Source organism: Cuculus canorus, chromosome 9 (assembly GCF_017976375.1).
Source record: "Cuculus canorus isolate bCucCan1 chromosome 9, bCucCan1.pri, whole genome shotgun sequence".
NCBI lineage: Eukaryota > Metazoa > Chordata > Aves > Cuculiformes > Cuculidae > Cuculus > Cuculus canorus.
Window position 1 is genome coordinate 337486 of NC_071409.1, and position 27903 is coordinate 365388.

Consider the following 27903-nt stretch of genomic DNA (forward strand, 5'->3'; position numbering starts at 1 on the left):
GCAGGTCTCGACTCAGCCACGCTGGTCTCTTCTCTTTCCTGCCTGATTTCCTACATCTGGGGTCTGAGTGCTCTTGTGTTTTGTGGAAAGCATTCTTAAATATTTTCCAGCTCTGTTCTGCTCCCCTGTGCCTGAGGACCGTGTCCCAGGGGGTCCTACTGAGTAATGCCTTGAAGAGCTGAAAGTCTGTTTTCCTGAAATGTAGGGTTCTGACTATACTCCTCACTCGCCCCATATCCCTCTGGACCTTGAACTCCACCAGCACGTGGTCACTGCAGCCCAGGCTGCCTCCAATTCTAACGTCTCTGATGAGGTCACTTGTATTAGTGACCATAGGGTCCAGTATTGTATCCCCTCGTGTGGAGGGGACTCTATTAGCTAGATTAAGAAATTATCTTCAATGCACTCTAGGAATCTCCTGGATTGCGTATAGTTTGCGGTGCTACTTTTCCGGCATATATCCAGGTAGTTGATAACCTACCTGGTAGGATGAGAGCTTGCGAGCGTGAAGTTTCTTGTATCTGGAGGAAGAAGGCTGCATCAGTTGTCTCTCCTTGATCAGGTGGCCTGTAGTATACACCAGCCACAAGCTTTCCGTTGGTTCCATGGTCTTTTGCTCTGACCCACAAGCTTTCAACCTGTTTGTGGCTGCTCTTCAATGATAGTTCTTCACATTCTACCCCTTTCTTGACGTAGAGGACAACACCTCCACTCCTCCTTCCCTGTCTGTCCCTACAGCCTGTAGCCATCGAGAGCCACACTCCAGTGATGGAATTTGTCCCACCAAGTCTCAGTGATGACAACTAGATCGTAGCTTTCTACTAGCACGGTAGCTTCCGACTCCCGCTTGTTGCCCAAGCTTCATGCATTCGTATCGAGGCTATTCAGCTGGGCTGCCAGTCGCATTGCCTTCTTAATGGACCCTTTATTACCTATATGTTGTTTTGGAGAAGTTTCCACTTTGACACCTACCACCTCAGGAGCCTCCCACTTGTCTTCACAGAAGACCGCGGCATCCTCAGCATACCCCTGGGCAGCAGGTGGAGGGCCCATACCAGCACCCCATCTCTCCAACCACTGTCTGTCCTCCCACTGCATGTCATAGGCTAGCCTGAAATTATCCCCCTCCTCCCTCACATCTAGTTTACAGTTGTAGTGCAATTAATGAAATGTGCTTTTAAACCACAGAACCATAGGCCATCTTCTGTATAACTCAGTGACTTAGCTGGAATGTATATGCTGGCAACCATAACCACAGAATTACCAACCTGTTTACAGGTAGCCTCCTAAAGAGATGCAAATTGATGTCTTTAATGGCATGACAGTAGTTCTTTGTCACCTGAGGATCTGCTCCTTCCCCTTCTTGACCATCAAGACTTATTTGGATACTGACCTGCTAAATTTTAAGACCTGTAGATGGAAAAGAAAATACACTAAAGCTAATATACTGTAAATTAGACAGTTTCCCCAAACTAGTTCTCATACTGAAAATTAATTAATCAAAAAAAAAAGTCTAAACTGAGGCCAGCCTTACATAATTAGCGTAAACCATTACTGAACTGCAGTGTTGATAGGTATTGTGGAGAGCCTGTGCACCAAAAATGAATGATGGAGGCATGCCATAATTAGTAAGAAATGGAGAATATTTTGAAATTTTCCACAACTTTCTTTCTGTAAAACATATGGCACAAAGATTGTACTTTGCTTCTTGGAAACGATTCTGAATCAGTAAATAGAGTGAAATTCACAGTGACTGGGCTCATCACTGTGTTGTTCATCATCTGTCATTTAATCACATATGATAGCAATAAAAAGAAATTTTAGGTAATAAAATTTTACAATGGATGGGTGAAATAATTCCTGCAGTGGTTTGTGTTAAATGCACTTAGAGTGACAGATAACTGCTACAGGGATTCTAGATTATGAAAGTAATTACATGAGTCTTTTTTGGTGCTGTTTCTTCTGGTGATTTAAAAAATTAAGAGCAATGACATCAGCTATCTGTCAGTTTAGGTACAAGGTCACACAGGGGATCAGCCCACTGAGTCTGTATGGTCGGCTCAGTAGACATCCCTCCAAATGATCCTTTATTCAAGGAGTGTATGGAACATGAGTCCTGTCTTTTAGAATAAGGAAAGAAAAGGAGAAGGAATGAGCCAGCACTGCCCAAGTAAACAGAAAAACTGTGGCTCATCCCCTTAAAGTGTAAGAATATTCTCAACCTCAGCAACAAGAACCAGTCTCTTAGCACATCTGTAGGAGAAACCACGATAAAGTTGGCCTCTCGTCTCTTCTATAGTACCTACTTAGAGATGCCCTTACAAGCCTAGTGCCAAGCAGATTGTACCTCCGTGTATGTTTGCTCCTGAGCTATTGCATGTTTGCAAGGCCAGTTACAAAATCAAACTCCTTTTACAAAGAGTTCAGTAGAGCAAAGGCAGCTCGTGCAGTTGAAAAGTGGGACTCTCAGGATGGTGACTGGTCAAGATCACCTGACTGGTCTGTCTTCTGGGTGGGTGGTGTTTGAGTCTGGCTGGCAGCAGTCCTTCCCATCCTCCCTTTGCTGTTCTGCACAGTGTGGTCCTGCATGGTCCCTGAATTAACATAGCAACTGGATCCTCTTTTGTGTTAGTTGAACCCTTTTCTGCTTCTTTTGCTCTGATGGGTTCCTGGGAGATTTCCCATCTTTCTTTATTTTTCCCTGCATTCCATTCCTGCATGTTTTTTGTTATGCAGCATAAAGTATTGGGCACAATAGTGTAAGAAGCTGAAACTTGAATAATTGTTCTGTGATCTTGTAGGAAACCTTTTCCTCTCATTAAGCTGAGATGTATAGATTTGATTAGTAATTAATTTTATTTTCTTTTTGCATTGCACAATCATATTCGGGGATTAACTGAAGGGGAAGATTACTGCTGTAGGCTTTTTTTTCATGTGGAGGTTACTATAACATGTAGTAGAAATGACAAGAAAATTGAAACCATATGATGATCCAGGGAAAGTACATGGCATGTACAGAACCTCAATCAGTAAATTGCTGAGTTCAGCACAAAGTACTGTTCCAGTGAGGGTCCAGTCTCCTAGCGAAGTTGAATACCTGCCTTTTAGCATGTCTGTGGCATGTAATATTTAAAACCACTAAACATAGACTGGTTACAGATCTGTGTATAGAAATATGTTGCATTTAAAAAAGAACTATGACATGATAATAGTTGGAGGAGGCAGGCTTTGAAGTGATATTTTGTTGAGACTTCTTTGTTATGCTATGAAGTTATGGATCTTTTATTCATTTTAAAATAAACAATTTTCAGTTCTATTTCTATCTATTAGGCCAGTTATCACATGATATTACTAAAATTTGAGTACTAAACTGCTAGGCAAAACAGATTAGTAATGCGAGATGCAAATTAGCTTAGTGTGAAAATGACTCAAATGTTTCTGACTGACTGGCCAAGTATTTCCAGCAAGTCCAGATGTTCCCTGTTATAGAGTCTCCTTTCCTCTTCTGACTGACTGTGTTGGAGTCACTGCTTCAGTGATGACGGGCAACACTCACTTGATGATTAGTGCACATCCATCTTCTCCTGTGGCCACCACTACCATTAGTGTCCAGAAAGCACAGTGGCAAAGCCGCTATTATCCAAGTGTTCTCAGAGCTGCTCAAAGTGGTGCATACTCTCTCCAGTAAGAGCTGTTGCCATTACTTTATACATGAGTGTAAAGGTGTAAGAAAGAGCAGAATTAGGTATCGAATCATGTAAGAATTGCGTCATGATGCTAATGTTAAATACAATTAAGGGATCTCAGGATATCCAGTGCCACAAAATGTTTTTGCGTTAAATAACTATCAGATTTTTTTCCAGTTTTTCCTCCTGTATAACCTTAAAACCTGTCTCTCCTCTTTTGCAAAGCTGGGATTTTTTTCAGTGGTGCAATCTGACCACAACTGAACAGCAAAATATATATGTATTCACGTTATTTATTAACTGACAGGAAATCGCTCATTGTCCCAGAAAATGAATGTTCCTCGTTTGCATCCTCCTTCCCATGGTGCTTATTCTAAACTGTTTGCCATTGGTTTTTGTATAGCCCGATATATTTACAGTTCTTCCATTTGGTATCAGTTATAGTTCATTTCAGCACCACTGAATTTATTTTCAGCTTTTTGCTGCGTATGCTGCATTTGTAATTGTGCTCTTATTTGAAAATGATTGGGAGAAACAATCAAAGTTGTGGGGTTTTCTTTTAGTATTACGTTGACATTTTTAATTGCATCTATGCTTTGGAAAAATCTCATGACAATTTTCCTCCTTATTTGTTTTCTTATATTATCCTATGCATGTGCTTGATTACCTTTCTTTCAAATAATTTTTACTTTTCTCTTTTGTTTCTCATTTCTTTTCCTCATTTGCCTGAATTCCTGCTTCTCCCCTACTCCCCAACCTCTCCTGATTGATGCTTGTTCTCCCCGGCCTGTTCCAGTTCTCTGCCTCTGAAAGCTTCAAAGAATGACAAATCAAGAAGCTTGAAAAAAATCTCTCGGTAAGAATGAAAAGGTGACAAACTTTGTTGTCTCTACATGTAGCACCTCGCGATTGTTATCTGCAGTTGCAGCTGTAATCTAGGAGCTGGTGTACTTTTGAATTACTACTTTTTAGTTGTGGGGCACTGGGAAACCATACATTTTCTACCTAGTTTGTTTAGTTTTTATGCTGGTGTAAAGTAAATATTTTCACTTGTTGGGAGTTGGACACAGAATTCTGTCTTTGCTATGATACCATTTGAAATGTCAGAGCCCTGCTCTGCTGAAAACGCAAAGGAGTTTAAACCTCTTGGGGTGAGCTGAGCAAGACAAGCTTTAGACTTTCAGAAGGGTGCTCTGTACCTCCTTTGAAGAAAACTCCATTTTAGAACATAGAAATCTTTAGTGTCTGTGTCACCGTTCATGATTGATTCTCTTAGGCTGTTCTGTTGGGTGGATTCTGTCTGGTGTAGCTTTACTCTATAAATACCTACAGCTCATGTGTGTAAATGGTCAGTGGTAGAAGTACCAGTTCCCTTGTTCTAAGCCTGAAAATTCCCACTTTTTCCTTTGCTTAAGATGACAGCTTTCCTACAGTGTTAGGGTAAGTTAGTTTCTTAGGACCATGTCATGACTGGTTTATCTGGAGCAGGATTTCATCGTGCATAAGATAAATGGGACAGTTAAGTGCTTTTCAGAAAAGATAGAGACAGCTGTGGGGAGAGATGACTGCCGCTCAGACCTTGAAGGAGGAGGTAACTAACAATGGACTTTGATATTGCTTAAATCACCCGTTGCTCCCAAAAGAATAAACATTCATTTCTATTCCAAAAGAATAAAACCCCTTACTGGTTTTGAGCCAAGCTCCATCCAGCTGTATTCCCAGGTACCTCCTCGGTGCAGAGTCCCCATTGCAGCCTGGTAAGCAGAAACAGTGCAAACCAGAATGAGTTCTTTGGCCTTCCCAATGGGGCTCTTGAAGGATGTCTCAGACAAGCAGATAGCTCTGTAATAGCTCTAGCTCGGTTTGTGTCCTGTATCTCCTTCTCAAGATCTTTGACATCTTATACCAAATAGGAGTTTCTAAAGCTGTGGAGGTAGGGTAGTTTCTCAGTCGGAAATACTCCCAAAGTGTGCTGAATTAACACTTGTTTTGTTACAGTTTATTTTTATGGCTACCTCAGCCATATATAGATATATATATATAATCAGATTATTCAAGAGGCACCAGTTTGCCCACAAGACATTTTTCTGTACCTACAACACAAACAAGCCGTTTGTACTGGCCAGTTTTGTTTATTCACCAAAGCAGCAGGCACAGCCTCCTTGTAAAAACTGAGGTGCCAGACATGATGGGAGAAGAAATTCTTTCTGATAAGAATGTGATCTGTATAGTGATAAAGGGGAGGAATTGGCCCCACCGCATCTCAGGAAGGTCACTTCCTGTACAGTTGTTGCATGTGTGGGGTACTTACGGCATATTGCAGGTTTTGTGATGGGACGTTTGCTTTAGGAAGCCATTTCCACCCAGGAGGTTGTTGACAGTGTTCTTAATTCATCTCATACATACATAAGGAATGGAGAAATATTAACTTCCAGTAACAGAAAAAGCCCGTTTCTTTAATGATAATGTTTTCTCTTGATTTTTTTTTTAATCTGTTTATACTGTGATAGTAGGTGTGGACTTTTTTTCAAATTTTGGCATGTGTGTTAAGGTAATTTGTTAAAATTACCCTTTGAATATAATTATGTGCATTAACACTGGACTAAGACTGGATGATACGTAGTTGTACAAATACACAAGAAACGGAAAATAATCAACTTTGCCGGACCATTTCTCTAGGGGTTCTAAACTCTTAATCTTGTGGAGGGTTAAGCTGACAGGGGGCTTAAATTGGAAGTGTACTGTTCTGTTGTTAAATGTGTTCTTCCTACATTACAGAGAGTTCATCAATTACATGAAACGATCCCGAACCTTTTATGCCTCTATAGCAGAAAGGCTATGTGATGGAGACCTGGTGATGAGAGACAGCTCAACCTGCTGGAATGGAGAGGATGTTGTAGAAAGGTAAAGTTCAAGTAAAAGTTTTCCCTAACTGTGAGAAAGATGACTTCGTATCCTTCTTATGGTTCATAAGCATTACAAGACACCGTTGTCATCATAAGTCATCATAAGAACTTGATGCCTAATTGAGCAAGGGTTCAGCTAAAATAAAAGATTGTTGATGCTGAGTTTTAGGTATCTGTATTAAATATAGTAGAACATTTTCTTGAAGGCCCACATTGTAGAGACCCTTTCTTTCACCACAGTGAGAACATTCCACTTGTAGAAAGATCTCACCCTCTAAAGCTCAGTTATCAGGCCGGTACCTCTGTGACTGATGGAAGGGCCCTTCCAGTCTGCTGCTGATGGGCTCAGTATCACAGAGCTTAAGATGGTGTTTGACTATAATTGGAAATTATGTAGCTCTTCCTGCAAAGGTGTGGGCAAAATAGAATGACCAGACCATTATGTTTTTAAAAGATTTCCCTGCCTTTTCTTCTCAGAGCTTCTGATATAGCACTTTGAATACACACTGGTTCTGGAATTGCCAAGCATCCTTACTGGAGCATGTTCTGCAGTAATTCTGATAAAGTGACAATCAATAAATGGACTGTACCCTGTTGGCAGAGGACTAGAAGCTCTGTTGGGTGATAAGAGTAGTAGAAAGAAAGAGACAAATAATTTGTCTGCTCAATTTTTTTCAGTCTGTATTTTATCAGTGTTTTCTCATCACCCTTTAGGATCCAAACTGGAAAATATACTTGCACTAAACTTACTGCTATTATTTCTCTTACTCTGCATAACCTGAGGCAACATTGCCTTGCGGAGAAAAATAAGTACTCAGAATACAACTGTATCTGTTACTATCACTGTCGAACTATACATCAGATTTTGTCATGAGAGCTGTTTGGAAGGATGCCAGCGAATGTTTTCCAAAAATGTCTTTTTGTCGAAACAGAGGGATTGTGTTGGCTTTCACTATGTTTCTTTTTGATGTGTATTTCATGCTTTATAGCAGTTTTAAAAGGTAACGTTCTAGCGTTCTGTTTTTTTCCCCTTAAAACAATTTTCATGTCTGAAAATTGTTTTGTAGGAACGTATGGAATAATTCCAATGTGGAACAGAGAGGTGTTACAATTATAGACTGTCCCAGTAACGGATGTTCTAACTTCCATACAGCTCTGCTTACCTTTCTCATGTGTAAATAACTTCAGCTTAACTATGTTTGAGATGTTCAGAGATAAATACACATCTAACACATTCAGGGATAACTTTAAAGTTTACTATTTCAACAGCTTTCTCGTCAAAAGAAAAACAACAAAAGGAAACCCAAGAAAAATTTCAGATTTGATAAGGGTGGGAAGCTGTGAATGATATCAGGGAAAAGACTAACAAGATGCCAAATATTTTGAATTTAAAAAAAAACAAAAACAAAGGGAAAAAAAAGGACACCCCTAGATGCCCAAAGCAACATAAATAAAAAGACCACCCTACCACCAAACCCTGAAATTTATATTTGTAGTTAACATCTTAAGTGGGCAAACTGGAAAATAAAAGTATAAATTCACATGTTAAATCTGGCAACAATTTGAATATATATTTATCAATTCTGTTGCAGTGTTGATTGCCTTGAAAAGAGAAGAATTCTGGGCAGCCTGTGCTGCCAGCACTGAGCAATGCTGCAGCACCACACAAACATGGTGCCAAGTTTGCTGGGAATTTTTTCTCCTTTCATCATTTATTTTATAGGCTAGTTCTCCCCACATGAGAAATAAACCTGTCCTGGTGATGTCAGAAGGTGTATTTCTCTTCAGTCTTTATCCTTTCCCAGGAGATCAGAAGATTAAATATCAGCAGTAGTAAACAGCTCTGAACTCAAAATAGAGCCTTATTCTTAACTCTGATTCAGAAAATAGATCACCCCAATTAATCTGGTGGATCTCTTGTGCACCTGAGTTTAAGGTCACTGAGGCTGCAGGAGTGGCAAAAGCTGCAGTTCCCATTTCCTCAACGCTTCTTGCATTTCAGAATGCTATTTGAAAGCTGAGCGATATTTATGCTGAATGCTAATTGGCATTCAAGCTCTTTAGGAAAAACAAACTCAACCTTTAGAAACAATTTGACATTCAAATGAAGCCTGAACAGTATGAAATTATTACTCACAAGTGGGCATTGTGCGTTCAATGAGTAGAGAGGTCGCTTGAGGTCTGTCAGAGGGTCTGATAAACAGAACTCTTATTGTACTTTTTAATTTTATTATAGTTCTATGGAATGGTTTTCATTGTGTTTAAATCAAAGAACTAGCAGGCAAAAAAACTTAAGCTGCCAGTAAAATACACTGTAAAAAGAGCCAGGTGGTTTCCACCAATTTGAGATTGTACTTCTGGACTGCTTTTCAGATGAATGGCAAAATGTGACTTTTGTAGGAATCCTCTAGTATTAGTTCAGGGCCTCTAAAGACTTTAGAAATACTTGCACAGGAGTAGTGTCTTTCTCTTAATTTTGAGCAACTTGTTTCTGGGATGAGACTTCATACAAGAAATAGTGAGGATAGTAGAGGGTCTGAACGCTCAGGGAAGATGAGGCTAGAGAAGAAAAACTTGAAAAATATTTTGCAAAGTTGAAGGAAGTTTGGAGAAATTTCTATGCTGGAACCTTTCTTCCGTGGCAGTGTATCAGATGATTGTCTCAATACCATGTTGGGAGAAGGCGACAGTGTTGAACCATCACGCACTGCCAGGACCAGACACTATTCCCTTAAGCAGTCTTGAAGGACTAAAGGGATTAAAGAGTTGAGTTACTTATTGTGATACTGAGGATCTAAGGATGTTTGAAAGTTGAGGGATCAGCTCATGCCTGGCAGTGTGTGGGGACCATCCCACACAGGAATAGACACTAAAACCTCTTATGTTGCTCCCACAGAAAGAAAGTGTTGTCATTTTATGAGTTGAAATTTAGAGACTGACAGATGCTAGTGGGAATGGTAAGATTGCTGATACCATTTCAAATCTTTTTGGTTCTAAGGAATGAGCATTTTCAATTATTTTGATAGCCTATGAACTGCACACCGTCACCAGTGTGATATTCCAGTAAGCAAAAAACAGCTTTAGTCTTACAGTTGGCAAATGTGAGCTGGTAATGAAGACAATGAAGTGTCTGGCTTTGTTATTAGGGGTGGTGCATGCTTGGGATCTCTCTAATAAAGTCCCCTTTTTGAGATGCTGGAATATGCTTTTAGGCTGTGTCTCCGTGCACTGTTGGTGTGGATCTTGAGAGAGAGGGTGGTGCCAACAAACCAGTGCCCACACTATCTGTCCTTTGAAGGCTTTATTTTGGACTAGCTTGGGTGCATTCTTAGGAACTGAACGCCACCAGCATCCTTGAAGTGCATCCTTAGTTTTATTGAAAAAGAGTCTGGTTCTGAGACTGTTCTGCAATATAAACTGGAATGTGAGAAAGAGTTACACTCTGGGGTTTAATTGAAAAGTGTAAACCTGATTGGAACTAACATGATAATGTAGACAAAGCTGGTGGTCCCCTGGACACCTGCATTTGAAGTTTAGGGTCTGAAACTTGAAACGCCTCAAGTAATAAGTATTTAGAGGCTGTAATTAGCAAATGTATAAAGGAGTTTGTTAGAAAATTATATCAATGCCATCTATTGATGCAGTTAGTGTACAGTGAAAATTTTGGGAGCACACTGCCCTTAACAGTGAGGTGGTGTTGTGCTTCAGAGCTGTCAGTCTGGGCTGGATGGCAGGTTTGCTACTTTCTGAGGAATTCAGTGGAAATGCCCCATCCTGGTGCTGAGCCTGCCTACCTGCTCCACCTGTGTGAAACCTAATAAGATCACAGCAGGTACCGACGTGACTGCAGGTGGTAATCTGGATCCAGGCTCTTGGCTGGTTTTGATGCTATATTTTCCATTTACAAAAGAATCCCCTGTTAAGACCATGTCAGCCTTCCAACTGACTCTGAAAAAGAAAGCTTTCAAAAGTTTGGCAGAGAAATTGTTCCTTGGAAGAAGCAAATCTGATTCATGACTATGATGTGCAGCAGCTTTAAATGACTTTTACAAAGCAAAGGGTCATGTCACTTCTAGGTCAGTGAGACATTTTACAAACTACAGTTGTTCCGTAGATGTGCAATTTGTTTTAGGCGTTCCTGTTGCTTGGTTCCTGACTGTGGAATAGGTTGAATACTTTTGAAAACTTAGGAGCTAAAAATGTGTGAAAGGAAGAGTAGATTTACTGAGTGGCATGGATTTATGTTTAAATATCAAATCTAAGACAATTCTGTCATGCTATTTTTAGTAGTCTTAAGTCAAACGCTAGTTTGAATAGCCATCACAGCTCTTGATGGAATGCACCTCTAGTGAAACAGAGCAACTGAAGTGGTTATTTTGGCCTGCTGATCTATACTGCATTTGTAAAATGGCTTACTGAAGTCAGGGAGAAATAGTGGATTGTGTCAAGAAGAAATGAACATTGCTGAGATTTTGTTATTTGTTTGCCACAGTCATCAAAATATTTCCAAAAGAAATCAAATGCTGCTTCAAATCCTGATGGTTATTCAGTGTGTCTTTATGTCCTGATTAGGTCTTAAAAAATATTTTGGAACTAATATTTCTGGTTCTAAGTGTGATATCTTGGAACACTCTTACCTCCTTCGAAAGAAAAGGATATGTTCTGTAAGAAAAGAATTGGGAATTCTGTGTCTTAAAGAGCAATGATTTGCTTCAGACCAAAATATGTACTGTGTTATTTGCATTTAAATGAGAAATCTCTGTTAAGTGTCCACTATTCACACTGAAGTTTAAAGCTGCTTCCAATGTTTTCTATCCATTGCAGAAATGTTAATTTTTTTTATGGATTATAAAGTACAGGACAAATAAACTTGAAAAGCTTATTCCCCTTCCAGGATTTTGCGTGTGCTTTACTTGGTACAGCTGTATTTTGTACACTGAGCCATCTGTTCTGTGGTAACCTCCTTATTGTACAGCATTTAATAAGTAGACTATATGAGATGGATTTCTCAGAGTACTTTTGAGAGAAGCAGTCTTGCACACTGTCTTTTTTTTTTTTTCTTTCACACAAAACAAGGAAATACTGAAATGTAGTTCCAAATGCAAGTTGTGGACTAGTGAGTTTGAAGTATTCCATAGTCTTCAGCGACTCTGCAGCCCAGTTTCACCATTTTGGGCAATCCAGTTTTTTTGAAACTGAAAACGGAAACCAAATTCTCTCCCTGTTGCTGAAGATCCACAGCTTTAGGAGAAATTATGAAATTATGACCATAGCCAAAGTATTTTCAAATATGAAAATCCTGGAAAAGGAGACGAAGAGGGGAAGAATTCCTCTCCCTGTTGCTAGGGATCTTTTTTCCTCATTGGTAGCAAGTAAAGCATTTTTGAACACTTGACTGGTTGTCCCATCAAATCCCTGAGAACTGCTATCATTATTTGTCTCTTAATCAAAGGTTTGTGCAGATGTTTAATATCTATAACCAGGAATTAGCACTAGTGTTACAAAGAACAGCTGTAAGTATGCTTTAAGGCACTGTAATATTTGTTGGTTTTCTGTCTACTCTTTTTCTCATCTGTCAGGCTTAAAGGTTTTTGAGCAATAACCGTTTCTAAATTGGAACCTATACATAAAAGTTGGATCAGAAGATCAAACAGCTTTATTTGAAGTGGGGAAAGAAAAACCTTTGTGAAAATTACTCCAGGGAATTTTGTGTTTCTTGCCTCTCAGTTTCAAGAGGAATTTTTGTGAATTTCCATATGAAATGTTTTTATTGCCAGTAAGCTTGACCTGAAATAGCCTCAATAATGGTAGTAGAAGAAAGATTCTGATGGTCAGACACAGCGTTCCATTGCACAGGTACAAATCCCATCACCATTTCGAATGTGTCTGTTCAGCTCTGTATGGGTAGATTTTATCTGGAATGGGTTTCTCTGAATGTGGCAGACTTTGCAATTGGTATTCGAACGTTTGAGACAGGCTAAAGTCTTCATTCTCACTTCCCTAAATATGCCTTGGGTTTGTACTGCTATGAGGAGTTAAAAGTAGCAGAATCATGTCTGTCTCACCGGAGCCCACGGGTTTGACTTGTAGAACCCTGATTCGGCGGGGGAGGAGGCAGCAGAGGAGATTCTTTTACAGCAACTACTTTTCATATTGGAGTCGCTTTCTCGGGAAATTTCAAGTGCAACTCTTGGGGGTTAAAACCTTGCATATAAAAATGGCTTTTAAACCAGATTACTGGCAATACCCAGTAGAGACCCATACTTTTTTTCCTTCCATATCTCCTGTTCTTTACTTGTTTTTCTTGGAATTTTGCATTAAGTGGAGGGATTAGGGAACACATGTTCTCAGGCTTGAGCAGATCATGCCATGGGTTGTTGGGCTCTCGGGGCCTGTGCAAGCTGGATGAGGAAGGAAGTGGCAAATCCCAGTGACTTCCTTTTCTCAAAATGTTTTTCTTTAGAGACTTACTGTTTTTGTGAGCTTATTGTCCCATTTCTCATTTCCTTAGGCTCTAGCAAGCAGCCACCTGGATATGGAAAACAGAAATGATAATTTAACCTTAGTATGCTTAAAAAGCATTTAACTTCTGTTATTCTTGTACCATCAGCGTAAACAATTTTGGAAGATATACTTGTTACTCTAAGTTGTAAAATGCTATATATTTCTGCAGTAATTTTGAGGTTTTAGGTATTTTCAGGACTTACAGTGTCTTTATTGGTCTTTTTTGTTGTGGTACTGGTTTATTTTAAATCCTGCAGAATAAATCAAATGCACTGCGTTGAAAGTGACTGTTTAAGATACAAATTTGCCAGAGCTTACCCTTCAGGATGATGCAGAGCTCTGACAGGCTTTGAATGGCATATTATGTGTCTTTCTGTCAGGATGTTAGGGGTGAGTCTTAAAGTTAATTGCCATGTGAGTACCTGAAGGTGGCCTACAAGAGAGCTGGGGAGGGACTTTACTATTCAAACCTTTTACTTCAGTATTGATGACCTGTGAAATCGAGGCAGCAGGTTACGGTGAGTGCTTGGGGGTACTTGAAGTGAGTTTCCCTACTTGAAGCAGGGAAACCAAAGATGGAGATAGCTCAGTGTTTTCCTTATTTGGGCCAAATTTAGTTCTGCTGTTAGCCATCTGTCTACGTGAAAAAAAGATCCTGGTGAAACTTGGACTTGATGACACAGGTTTGAATTTGCTCCATGTTCTTCTTCTAAATGTCTACTAAAATGAAAAGTGGCTGCTCTGAGAATATTTAAGTGTATCATTTGAATATGCAGGTCTGTGATGTATTTCAGATAGAATGTGATAATTTGCTCTTGGTACCACTGGCCCTTTCATCTGAGGAAGCAAAAAAACGGAGCTGGGCTGGTTGGGAAAAGAATATTCCCTTTCTCTGGGCTATTTCAGGTGTCTGGGGGTATTGTATTCTGCTCTCTGAATTGGTCTCTTCCCTGCTCCTGAAGGGAAGGCAGTTGAACCAGCTCCAAAGTACAGCACTGGACTCTGTTCTCCCACTTAACTTTTTTCAAGTGGAAAAATAAATCCTGTAGTTTTAGTCACTGAAAATTAGACATTTTGCGGAACTAAAGACAGAAGAGTTTCATATAGAAACCATGTAGCTTTTATGTTATAAACATACATACATATATACTTTAACTGCTCTACAAAATGCATCCATGTGGGTTTGGTCAAATTCGGATGAACGGATCAAAACTGACTCTGTAAGCCAAGTGGTGCTGATTCCAGAATTTGAAGAATATGAAGGAAAGAGGAAGAGTTGTAGGGAAATCAATCAAATAGTGTAGGTAGAGGGGGTATGCGGTGGTCAGGTATGTGTAGGAGGAGGTGAGGTAATGGGAGTAGTACTTAGTCCAGAGAAAACACCTAGGGGGGTGCTGAGCTGACTTGAATAACCATTGCTGGGGTGTCCTGTTCTGAGCTCCCACCATCAGGCAGCAAAGGCCAATCTCTGTCAGCAGTGGCACTGCAGGAAACGGTACAGAGGCTTTGCTCATTTCTATGGAATAATCTGGATTTATGCTTGATTGATGAGAACAAAGCTTCTAGAATTGGAGGTTTGAGATTGGTCATAAAGAAGGTGAAAAACCTGGTATGTATAATGTGCTCATTCTACTCTCCCCTGCTTTATTTGGAAGTGTTTTGCAAATTACAGAACAATCCTATGAATTAAAAATATATAGAACTGGAGTTACCTTCTTCTGGGAAATGGAGCTCTAGAGGTCTCTGACCCAGCCTCCTCCTCAAAGCAGGGGCTGCCATGAGATCACATCCTTCCTCGGGGCTTTATCCAGCATGGTTTTAAAAACCTCCAGTGATGGAGAAGGCATGAGTTCTCTGAGTGACTTCTTGACTGTCCTTTTGGTGCAAAATTTTTCCCTTGTATCCAGTTAGAACTTGTCTAATTTCAAATCTTATGTGTTGTTTCTTGTCCTCTCACCATACACAACAGTGGTTTGTGAACCTGAAACTCTTGAAGGCTTTGTTGATGGCAAAGAAATGCTAGTGCTTAGCAGAGTCTCTTAATAGCTGTCAGATACATTGAGAGACACAGCAATCACATTATTTTCCATTTTTACAAGGTGAACGTCTTCACTGAGATCTAAACAAGCAATTGTCTTTGAAACACAGGGCATTATGCACTGAATAAGATTGTTCTTACCCCTAGTTAATAACCTGTAGTACTTAGATAAAATGCATATGATATAAATAGTGCTAGCACGGAGGAATGTACTTGTTTTTAAAAGATGCTCACAAAGCAAAATCTATTTCTCTAAGAAAGCATAGGAATAAATGCCTCAATAAGGAAATAATATTACTTCTAAAAGTAATAAATTCAATTTCAGTTCAGTTTTAGAGAGCATTACTATTTTAATAGGCAGCTTTCAGTTATGAACAGAAAATATCGACCAAATAAATTTGTGACTGTGAAAGTGAAGTTGTTTCATTGCATTTTGCTAGTACTAGCAAACATAAAAATAACTGTTTAGCATTGGGTGCTTTGTATGTATGTCAACGACGTCAAGTGATTTCTTATGAAAAGGAAACACACAAATTCAACCAACAAGCTGTCTTCCATCTGCAAGAGTTATTAAACTGCCGTATAATAACGCCTAGATTCTGTAAGATTACAGAGGCCAGCATAGTAAGCCAACACTAATTGAAGGTATTACATATTTAGTGCCAGAAAGGACATCACTAAAATATCTCCCAAGGGGTTATGGGAATATACATATGCAGAAAGGAATGTCTTCTGTGGTGATTTTAGATGTAGGATCCTGTGGTTAGATTGCTCTTCTGTTTTGAGTTCTGACTCTATAAAAATCATGAGCTGTTACATCTGTAATCACATGGGAGAGGAGAGGGAACTGTCTCTCTAACAACCAACAGATGTGTTGTAATGCCGTTAAATAGTTAGCAGAAAACTCCTTAGCCACATTTGTTTGATGACATTCTCACTCTAACTAAAACACGGAGTAGGGAAATAATGGAATTAGGAAAACTGCTTCCTACTTGTAAAATTGTACCTAATGAATTTCAGTACTATCAATACCCTTTGAACACACAGACCACAAGAAGAGGCGATTGTCTCAATGTTACAAATCCTCAGACTTCTACAATTGTTGGCTTTCAGCCCCAGTTTTCTGTTCAGTGAAAGGGATACCTATTCCACGTTTTGGACTAGCTGCAATAGTGTGTTAAAGAACCTGGATGCATAACTGAAAAGTAAGCGGTCAGGAAATACCTTACACGTGTCCTGTGACTACTTGTGAGTGAGGTACATCCTCTGTTGGAGAAGAGCTATCAAGATCAAGAAGAGGTTCCAGGGTCACTGTGCTGTGTAGTGAGACCTGATATCCTTTGAATTCCAGACAGATGTTTTTAAAAATGAAACGTTGTCTCTAAAAAGCCCCTCACGACTCTGGTGCTGCAGCTCCTTGATGTAGCTTTGTGAGTTCAGTTTTTGCTGTCTGAGTATGCGTGCAGTGTGCACATGAGAGAAACAACATCCTAAAGTACGGGCTGGATTGAAGCCATATGCTGAAAATGGGTATTGTTTTACACACTACATATATATATACACACAGCCTTTCTCCTTACACTATAAAAGACATTTTTACAAGCATACATAATTTTAGAATGAAGCCCCCTCCTCCTTTCCCCCCCCCGTTGTGCAAGCCAACCACCAGAGGGAAGGAAGGATTGCGTACATACCCATAATCATCTGCAGCACTGTATTAAAGCTGCTTCTCATGGTGCTTCAGTGCATTTATTTAAGGATTTATGTTAAGTACTACAATCCTGACTAAATGAGGAAGGAATGACTTGCTTCTAGGTTGTATGACTTCTGAAAATTAATGTTTGGATTTGCAAATATACATTGAGTTTCCATTGTTGAAGAAAGAGTTATTAGTTTGGTCAGAAACGTAAGAGATATTTTGCAGTTTAGACCTGAAAGCATGTTTCCTGTGGAAACGTTTCTGTTAGGAATGTAGACTCTTTAAGACCCTAAGGTGCAGAAATAAAGAGCGAGAAAGAGAAAGCCAGTAGCAAGCATGGAAATTTTTCGTGTGGCACAAAAAGAGCACAAGAAGCCTGATTAAACTCATGAGTAACTGCTCATGTAAAATCTGTTTGTGAAGTCTGATAGAGGGATTCGTGGTCCTCACAACTCTTGGATTTGCTGTGGAGTTTGAACAAGTGAGATCTTTTTACTCAACTTGGTGCACATTGTGCGTGACCTCTTAGTAGACAGGAAGCCATTATGGTGCTCAGTCTGATTTTGGGGTCACATGAGGAACTCCTCTGGCAGCTTCACTGAACCATTTACGGCTCAGCATTGCGGAAGAGCTGTTGAACTACCTCCAATATTCTGGTGCTTGACTTTAAAGCTCCCTTTTCTGCTTGTTGTTTCAATTTGGTTTGTGTTCCTGTGCCTTGCATAGTATACTGTTAAAAAAGTCATCCTGATGCGGTGAATGCAGTTTTCTGGATTGACTCATGGTGACCTTGTGCCCACTGCTGGTTAAGTATGATCTGCTTGTAGGAAACTGCCCTCCTTCTTGCGTAATCACCCTCTCGTCTTACTTGCAGTGTTAATGGTAGGCGTTCTCCTTCTTAGTTAATATTGTCACCGTGATATGTCCAGGTAATTTATGTTGATGGCTCAAGAAACGTTTGAGAAACATTTCTGTAAATACAAATAGGGATCTGACTTGTGAAGGTCTCTCTTTATTGCATTAGTATCTCTCAATATTGCAGCATTGCATTTTATCTAAGGGTGAGAGAATTGAATAAAACTAATTAATACTGGGTTTCACAGTTTCTTGGGAGACACTTGTGGATACCCAATAACTTCCTCTTTTTAATTTAAAGCAGGTCTTTGAGCAGAACACATGGAAGAATAAATCTTGTCATGCAGTCATCTGGGTTGCTCCAGTGGGGCAGTGTCTTGCAGATGCAATGTATAATGGGGGCTAGTTTGCTACTATAATAGTATCTCTTTTGTTTTGGCAGCTTTGGAGTGTTCTTTATTGAAGAGTGATCAAAAAAGAATGATGAGCAGGTACTTTTTCTTTTGTATGCTATGTTTTTCCATTTTTTCTCTTTAGAATAAGGAAAGAACAGTCCTTCTTTAGTCAGAAAACTGAAACTTTCCAGTTAAAATAATAAGGTAATAATGTGGTAGTGTTCCAGTCTTTGAAACTCTTTTAACAAAAAAAAAAAAAAAAAGCCCAGACATGGTTAAAGTCTGTGGAAAAAAGCCAAGATAAACTTTACTTTCTGGTGCAGAGTCCAACGTAGTGACTTTCTCCCTGTTCCTGTTAGGAAAGGTCACAGCCAAAGTCCCACTGAAAAGTTGGAAAGTCTTAGCTGATCCTTTGGAATTTCTTAACCAATTATTGTTCCAGTAAGGAAGTAAAATTCATTTTATTTCATTTGTGATGGGGATGTAATAGGATAGTATCAACAAGAAAAAGAAAATTTTGTCTTAGCCTAGATATATTGGACGGAAAATTTATTCTTCAGAATATCATTCAAATGAGATATCCATAAGAATGCATTTAGAACTTACATACCTAATCCTTTCTCCTAAAACTACAGGGCAGAGTTGCAAGTTTGCTGCCTTTGTTGGATGTGAATGGACAGCATATTTCTTGAAAGAGCGACCTTCTGGTACCCAAATGGGGCCAGCATGAGAGCTGGGGAGGAGCTGTTTACAAAGGCTTGTAGTGATAGGACGAGGGGCAACGGGTATAAACTGTAGAGGGGCAGATTTAGACTGGACATTAGGAGGAATTTCTTCACTATGAGAACAGTGAGACAGTGGAACAGGTTGCCCAGGGGAGCTGTGGCTGCCCCATCCCTGGAGGTGTTCCAGGCCAGGTTGGATGGGTCTTGGGCAGCCTGATCCAGTGGGACGTGTCCCTGCCCATGGCAGGGGGCGTGGAACTTGATGACTGTTCTATGATTCTATGAATATCGAACGCCTGTGCTGCCCCAGAGCACACCACTTTGCTGAGTGGTACAGTTTAACACAAAGACTTCTCAATTTCTATACCAATCCCTACAAAATCTTATTATTGCTTTGTGTTACTAGGATGGGTGTTATCTAAAATAGTTTGCTCTACAAATTGTAGCATTGTGTGTAACTGTTAGAATGTGCTGTCTTGATAGGTGTGAGAAAAATGTCAGCAGGTATACATAAAAAAAAAGTTGGAGGAGAATTTTCTCCTTCTCCTTTAACAATCCTGTGTCCTAGCAGTAATGAAATCAGCATTTGTAGATTCTCTACAGTATGAGAGGGTCGATGGAAAAAAAACATGCATTAAAGATATGAAATAGTTATCATGCTCTGTAACAGCTCCTATCCCTGCTTTCACCTTGGTGCCTTGCTCAAATCCTCAATTATCTGTTATTCATAGCAGATGATGCTGTTTCTCACCCTCTACTCTTCTGATATCGCAAACCCTTTCTATGTACATCTTGTGGTACTTGTGTTTGTGCCCTTGGTTCAAGCACACCGTTTCGGCGACAGCCCGGCAGTAACAACTTGGTTGAACTTGCAGAGATCAGTAGGGTTGTACTATGTGTGGGCCCATGCTTCTCTGCCAAACTAAACTATGTGTTTAACTGAATATAGTTGGCAGTTTGATCCAGTTTTACTGTTCTAGAATGATCTTGCTGTGAATTGTTGTAAAGTAAATAAGGTCTCTATGTTGGCTTCATTACGTTACAGGTACTTTGTAGCTAAAGAGTGAGTTGGAAGTCTGTTTCTGGTGCTATCCAAACCTGAATGTCAAAACCCATAAAATCTGGATTGTTTCCTTTCCCCTAGGAAACTTGTAGGCTTGGGGTAGATGCTGGTGAAATATCTTTAGTCTGGCATAATGTGTGAATGACTTTACATTTTCAATTACGGCCAGCTTCTGGGACAGATAGCAAGGTGGGGTACAATCCAGAGTTAGAGCTGGAGTCAGGAATAGGACTTTTTCTTTTATTGATACGGTTTTCACTGGAAGATATTTATTCATCAAAATAGAAGACCAACAAACCAGCAAAAAAAACCCTAAAAAAAATCTGGACTCTAGCTTGGAAGGCTGAAGAGTCAGCCAGATCCGCAAGGAAAATGTTACGCCGTGGGGGAACTTGTCACAGTCTCCTGTTGAACTTGCTCCACGTATAAGAGATGAAACATGGAACACCTCAGTGAAAGGTGAACAGAGGCTGCTATGCAACTCTGGCTACAATGTGGGTAGCTTTGGTATAAATCTCAGCTCTAGTAAGTGAATATATGGGATGGAATGATGTTATTCTCCTCTGTGAAGGATTTTGCATTATCTCAGCACAGAACAGTCAAACTTTTGAAATGCAGATATTTTTGACAGAATAAAAAAATAATTGCTCCCTAATTGTATCCCATAAATTGACCTCCCAATAAAATCTGGTTATCTAGGGCTGTTGGCTGACCACAGTCATATTTAGATCTATCTGCAGTTAGAGGCGGATTTTTTTTGATCCTATAAGAAGTGGATCAGATGAACAGACACAAGGACAGTTTGACAAATGTTAAATATCGTTTAAAAGGAGTTTAATTTATGCATTGTTTGGCTCCATATTATTGATATAAAACTATCTTGCTGTAGCTTTTGCTGTTGCTGTTGGCTGTGTACTTTTGCTGACCTCTGTTATGACTACTTTTTAAAACAGATGACCTCTTATGTTCTGAGTTATTGGTTTAAAATGCAAATATTCCCATACAGCTACAGAAAGAACCCCATGGTGGATTTATGGGAATATGAAAGGATAGCAGAAACCCCAGAATACATTCTTATTTTCAGTTCCATAGGATTTAGCCAATGCTTCAGAGTAATTTATGTGTACTATTTGATCCACAGTAAATATATGGCTATGCCATACTCTGTAGCACTTGTGGAGTGTGCAGCTAATCCTTTCTTCAGCAATGTCATGCACCTTCATCTCCTTTAAATAAGGACAAAATCCATCAACATCTGAGCTAGGAGACAAAGGCTTTGGTCTCTTGTGGAGGAATATGATGATGGAGGAGTTTTTGCAGCGACTAAGAAGATTTTAAGGAAGGGGCGCTTGCTGCAGGAGGCATGTTTTTATGTTTGCGAGTAGAACTGCACTTAATGAAAGTTGGACTTCAAGAGAAACTGTTGGTTATGTTGATGGTGGAGAAGGAGAAGGCACTAACTCCTCCTCTGAGACTTTCCTTAGGTCAGTTAGTGGGGTTTTAAAATGTATAATAAAAATAAAGATATAAAATGTACATTCACCTTAACTATGAAAGATTCCTGGAGACATTATTTTAAGCCCAGAAGCCATCAGAGTTCTCTTGTAGTTTGTCCTAAGTCTTTAGCAGAGGGCTGACATAAAATTCAGATAAAGGCAGATGACATGAGAGTTTCCATGTAAGCCCCTACTGTGTTAACACTGTTCTTGTCTCCTGGGGAGATGTCCTCATCAGTGCTTTAGGTAGGAACCCACAAAGTGTCCTGTTTTACTGAGCTTTATATACTGCACATGAAATAGTAGAGATTCAGTGCAGCCAAATCCATGGCATGGTGCAGTGCTCAGCTAGTCCTGGTCCGTGTCCCCATTGCTTCCAGGACTGGGAGAGCAGGCAGGCTGCCAGGGCAGCAGCACCAGGGCAGGATTGGTCCTGCAGAGCAGCTGACTGTGGCTGCAGTGGCTCTGCTGGGTAAGGAGAGCCTGAAACTCCTGAGAGCACCTAAACTGAAACGGGCTCCGGTCTTGCCTCTGTATAAGGATCCTGCAAATCCTTGGCATTGCAGCTAGAGCAAATCCCTTTCTCATGGCCGTGGCAAAGTATGTTCAAGTTCATGGAGCCTCAGGGCTGAGGTAGGTGTGTTCCTATAGTCCATAGAGCGTGTAATACCCTGTGCTTGAGTTTTGCCAGCAGAGGAGCCAACTGGTCACTCCAAACCAAAGTCAGTCAGACAGCCAGCAGGTCCAGAGGATGGGCAGCAAGAGCTAAGGAGTCCCAAGCTTGTCTTGTAGCAGGTTCAACAGAGATGGTGTTCTCCCCCTTGCAGAGCTGCAACTGAGTTTGGGGAAAACCAAGAGGGTTGGATCATGCTTGAATTCATGTAGTGAGGCAGTGAGAAGAATCTTCCTTGGCCCGGAAACTTTACTTTTCAACCAGCTGCAGTTTATCATCTTACTCATACAGTACTCGTTAGAGTCACAAACATAGTTAGCAAAATTATTCGTAAGTGACCATAAGTGCCAGTTATTGTACTGAACACAATTAACTTCACATCTGATTTGATATCTTCCTGCTGTTTTTTCTCCTACCTCTCTGTCTTAATATATTCAACATAATATAGATCATACTCATCTAACAGGTAGGAATGGATGATCTTTCTTTGTTAGGGAGGAAAATGGCTATTCGGAGAACTGAAGACAAATTGCTTTAATGTGAATAATTAAAGGCAGTGGTGATAATGCCATTTTGGGCACTTACAGGACTAGATGTTACAAACCAAGGAAATGGAAGTGAAAAAATAGTAAAATATTGCTGCAACTATACTTCTCAAAAACTGTGGTAGGACTGCATACATATTAAAGCCTTTTCCTGTGTTTTGCAGAATTGGTATTATACGTAAATGTCCTTCAGTTAAGGGGATGTAAATGCAGATACACCTCTCTGTGCCTGAGAAGGTGCTGGCCCGTGGTGTGATGCAGATGGGTTACTGCTTAGCAGGGAGAGTCGAAGCAGTGTTCAGGGGCAAACTTTCAGGCTTCTGACAAAGGGAGACAACAGGGAAGGATCTCTCAGGAAACACAAAGGTGAAATGAAAGTTTGGCTGATTGCTTCTAGGAGTCGCTGGGAATGGAGAAAAGGAGCCAAGCCTCAGAGAAAGTCCAGCCTGGTTCATGCTCTCTGATATGGATAAAATGTTCATTTGTAAAATGAAATCTCAGAGCAAGAGATCTCCACCTCCTTTTTTCCTTCTCTCTGAGAAACACAAAGTTCACTGGAAACCTTTGAAAGACTTTTAGATTACGAGTCTATATCTGTATTATCTTATTATCTATAAGAGTAATTTTGACAAGATAATGAGAGTGGAGTTAAATCCAGGATGGTTTTATTTTGGCTGTGCCCTAATAGAAATCTATAGCAGTAAAAGTAATTTCTGTCCAGTAGTTGATCCACCTTCTTTAATGAAGCAGTGTAGTCAGACCTTCTGGGAGTTGGGAGCCAATAGGCCCTTAGATCACTTTTCTTTCTTTCAGATGGTTTCTGTGACCAACTTCTGCTAAGATGCCTTCTCTGGAAAAGGATACTATGCGAGCAGTGCATCACTTAAACCTCTGCCTGATATCTATAGAGTGTATTTTATCACATCTCTGTCTTCATCTAATGCTCTTTTAATTGCTTATGATCTAAATTATCAGCAGAGACTATCACAACTAGGATATCATTTCACAAGCATAACAGAGCGGTGGATTTATACATAATACCAGTTTTCTACCCATGGCACAGGCACAATGCTTGTTTTATTAGGAAATGAAAGATATGGATGATTTGTTTTTGCATAGTTTTAATTGGGAAAACGGGTCATAGGCAAGGCCGTGCTGTCTAATTTGGTGATGTTTTCTCAGTTGTTATGGGCTCAGTTGATGTGTAACACCTGAGGCAACCTCCTTGTTCTGAACCTAACAGTGTCTTGTTGGTGAGGCTGAGTGGTGAGGATGAATGATGCTTTCATTTTCAGACAAAATATTTCCTCACCCAAGGTGCTACTAGAGATATTGACCAAAGAAAAGCTATTAATGAGCCAGTAATTTTTTTACATTGATGAATTAATAGACAAAAGGGCACTCAACTTGTCAAAGTGTTTGCTGCAAATAGTTCGCAACTTTGTAATTGTCCTGCTCATCTGTCAATGCTCATGTCAGAAAAAAAATACAAATATCTTAAAAGATATTTGCTGCTGGCCTTCAAGGAGGAAGAATTGAGGTCTTTGTGGTGGTAGACAGCTTACCTAGAACGTTTGAGTGGGTGTTACAAACCTTGCTTTGTAAGCAAGAAGTTAACTACAAGGAAAAGAGAATAAATGGAAGGTTGTAATTCAGAGATTACAACACATATCTTTTGTTGTGCTGTGAAATGCTGCCTAGCAGCATGTTGGAACATCTCCATGGTTTGAATGGCGACGACTCAGTTGTAGAAATCCTTCCAAGAGTTTTTTAGGCCGAGTTGTACCTTTATGGTGTACTTTGGGGGGTAGTTCAGAGCTAGGTCTGACCTTGCATCAGCAGAAAACATAGGGCATGTTTCAAAGTGTCATCATGCTCCCAAAACCCTGTGTTAAGGAACCAGAAGGAGGTTTTGCTAAGCTCTGCGGTAAAGTGGCTGTGAATTGGCAGTAATGTCCTTCCACTGATGTTTCGGGGTTGAAGTTGAGTACTGTTCCTACTGCAAAATAGATGAGAGCTGCGAGGGACTCTGCAAAGTTGTGAACTGTGTTATTGCTGTCCTTGGTCTCATAGAGACAGAGCTGGAGTCAAATAGACCTTTCAGAGGGGTAAGGATTGCCCTTCTACTTATGACTGTTTGCTTTCTAGTGCAATAATTCCAAAAGCACAGGCCTACTGAAAAAACATTGAGTTGAAACAATCCATGCTACAAGTAGAACAAAGCCATCTCTTACCTGGAGGAATGAATACTTCTGTTAATGAAAATCTTTGCAGAGACTAGTCTTTCTAAGCTTAAGATGCAAATTCTCTTCCAGTTTTGCATGACTACCAATAATCTCTGATTGCTCTGGGAAGGTGGCAGCCTCCCATCCTGCCATTTGTCAGTAATAGGGTAGGGTGCATTTCAAGTGAAATCTCTGCATTCCTTTGAGAAACCACCATGTTTCTGTTGGTCCTAACCCCAGCTCCTCCTGAATCTGTTCCAGCTGAGGATTCAGCAGAGTATTCCTGAGAGGAAGGGTTCATGAGATGAATATTTGTGCATCGTGTGTTCCAAATGTATCACCTGTGCTAGTGGCATACCAGGTATCACTGCCTGGTACCCACTGGCCAGTGCCATCTCTTCATTGCTAGCACTGTAGGTGAGTGCATATAAAAATGCAGAGTGCTCTGATGGAAATAATTTTTAAAGCTTCCTGCTGTATTAATTTAAACTGTGTGGAATTAATGTACCTTATGTACGTTAATGTACCTTGTGCAGAACCACTGGAAGAAATTTTTTTTTGGCTGATTCTGTAGGGCTGGTGTGTCTCCTATTTTTGTTCCTGAAGATAAAGGACTACTCCTGTGATGATTTTTATTTTTTTTTTTTTTTTGTTACTTTCAATAAGCAGACTTTTGCAATTGAGTGTTCAGGTTTAATTACAAACTGCATTGGGCTATTGCTGTGTTTAAATTCTTGGAACTTCATTTAGTAATGTGTTCTCTTGAGTTCTTCTGTTATTCTTTTATCAGGAGTGAGTCATGCATAAAAAGCCTTTCCAACAGATTTCGAAATACAATAGCATGCTCTAAAATGCCAGGTGAAGGGCTATGTTTTAAATACTTTCTCCAAAACCCTCCTGGATTAGTTAGCTGGCATGATTGTGTTATAGGCTTAGCTGACAGCAAGAAGTTCAAGGGAAAATAACTCCTCTGGGACTGAAAGGTAAGCTTTGTGAACCCAAACACTGGGTTGTTAGGTTAGTAGGATAGTCTTTGTTGTGCAAAATAGCACGTATCAGCAAACACATTCTGGAATAGGGAATGTTTTATGTTATTTCCATATTTTCACTATTGCTTTTGGACCTCTTAAGATTGGGAACACCAGCTGTGATTGTAGGGAAATTAGGTACTCCCATACAGCTGGAACTCAGTGAGAGGTAGCTATAAAATCTTCTTTACTGAATTTTATACCATGCTCCTTTGGTGATAGCTCCTAGTAGCCAAAGCAAGATCAGCTGTCCTGGGTGCTCATTGTGTGTAGAACAAGGGACAATTGCACCCTTAAAACATTTCTGTTCTACAAGGAGAAGCCAAGATAAAGCAATTTCCTGGAGACAGATAACCAAGATACAATGTTTTAACCAATGCATGCGAAGTCATGCTCAATGTCTGCAGCCAAACTGGCAAAAGAACACCTCTCTCCTGATTCATACTCTGTTGTCTTAGCTTAGCTCTGTATTATTCATTGGGTAATGAGGCAAAAAGTCGAGTATCATCTAACATTCAATATGTTTTATCTTAATTTTAAAGCATATTTGGGCAAATGTTCGTGAAATTTTCATCAGAATGTACAGTGAGATGGAATGGGCTGGAAAGAGACTGGAATAAGAATTACTTTGTTTTTATTCCATGGCTCTGACCGAAACTGAGAAAATGATGCTGAGCTTCTCTCAGCCCCCAGTGGATGGCATTGCTTGCTGTGGAGGCACTCAGTACCCGTGTCACAAGCCATGTCCATCAACTTACTTTGTATGTGCCCAGATGTATCACCTGTCATGTGACGAATTACACAGGTTGTAAAAAGAAATTTAAAGCAGATATGAGTAAAAATGTAGCAACGTTATTGAAAAAAGGTAGAAAACAAGGTGAGATGGGATATGTTTATTTGTACATGGATTTTCTCACTAGGTGCAAAGGCAACTCCTCTGGAAGATTGTAACTTCTGTTCTGTTTAGTGAAGGAGTACTAAATCAGAGATGTTTTCTTTGCCACAAGAGAGCTTGGTTTATGAAACTTTTATTCCCACTTGTTTGCTGATCCAGAAAACAATTTGAAAACTTTCCCAGACTGATCCATAAGGGCTTCCTTACACCATTCCCTGTTGCCATACAATTTCTTTCTCTCTGGTGGTTGTTGACTGTGGTGTTGCTTGTGTGGTCATCAGCCCACCAGGACTGACGTGAAGAAATCTGCAGCTGCTCAAGTGCAGAAAAACAATTAGAGCAGCTGTTTGAGCTGACCATGATTCTGCCTTGGGGAGTTGCGATTTTATAAGCACTTGAGTGCATAAACGGGCAAATGCGCTTGTATGGGAATGTTTGTATTTCTTGTTCACTAGCCACCAGGCTTGTTTCTTAAAACACATGGGAAGCACGAGCAGCAGCAAACAGCTCAAGTGCACAGCCTGCATCACAGGTTGGCCACCATAATATTAATGCTCAAATAACTTATGAGATACTCAGAGGTCTGAAACTCTTCTACACTAATCAAGATCACTCAGAAAACTTACAAAAAATATTCTGCGATTGTAATATAATGATGATAAATAATACTAGGTGAGTACTTACAAAGGCACTTGGCAATCGTTAGAATACAGTTGTGTTACTTGGATTGAAGCACTGAGTTGAACATTTTATAGCCTTTCAGAACTTGTGATGGAATTATCACTGAGCAAATCTTATGCTTACATACCAAGAAGTTACATGTGAATTGAATTAAGTTGAATAGATCTAAGAAAAACAGGAACTAATGTAATGTGTATTTTTTACATATATATTGAATTAAATGCATATATCTGAATTGGGCAAATTCTTTGGAAACTGAACTACCTCGAGAATTCCAAGTGCATTGATTCAGTCGGTTTTAGGGAATGGCCACACACTGAGATTTGGCAAAGGACCTACACCATATTATTGCCTACAAAGAACTACTGATTACGAGCAGACTCAGAATGTAATCAAGTTCCTTTCTAATAGGAAAATGTTTTTCAGTTGCATCCTCACAGACTTCATGCAAATAATTTACAGAGTCAGTAGAAGTTCTCTCTATAAGGG

At 39.9% G+C, this 27903-nt stretch overlaps 1 protein-coding gene across 10 annotated transcripts in view; it reads left to right on the plus strand.

Moving 5' to 3' along the window:
- Window positions 1-27903, plus strand: part of LOC104068773 (glypican-5) — a 501941-nt gene that overhangs the window by 133256 nt on the left and 340782 nt on the right. For 9 of the 10 annotated variants that reach the window (XR_008451209.1, XR_008451208.1, XR_008451207.1 and 6 more), the window contains 2 exons: window positions 4483-4542; window positions 6465-6590. Coding sequence is in view for 7 of the 10 variants with exons in the window: in XM_054074212.1 (XP_053930187.1) it covers window positions 4483-4542; window positions 6465-6590 (186 nt within the window). In the remaining 3 variants the exon portion in view is untranslated. The remainder of the gene's footprint in view (window positions 1-4482; window positions 4543-6464; window positions 6591-27903) is intronic. The other variant, XM_054074213.1, reaches the window with a different exon arrangement.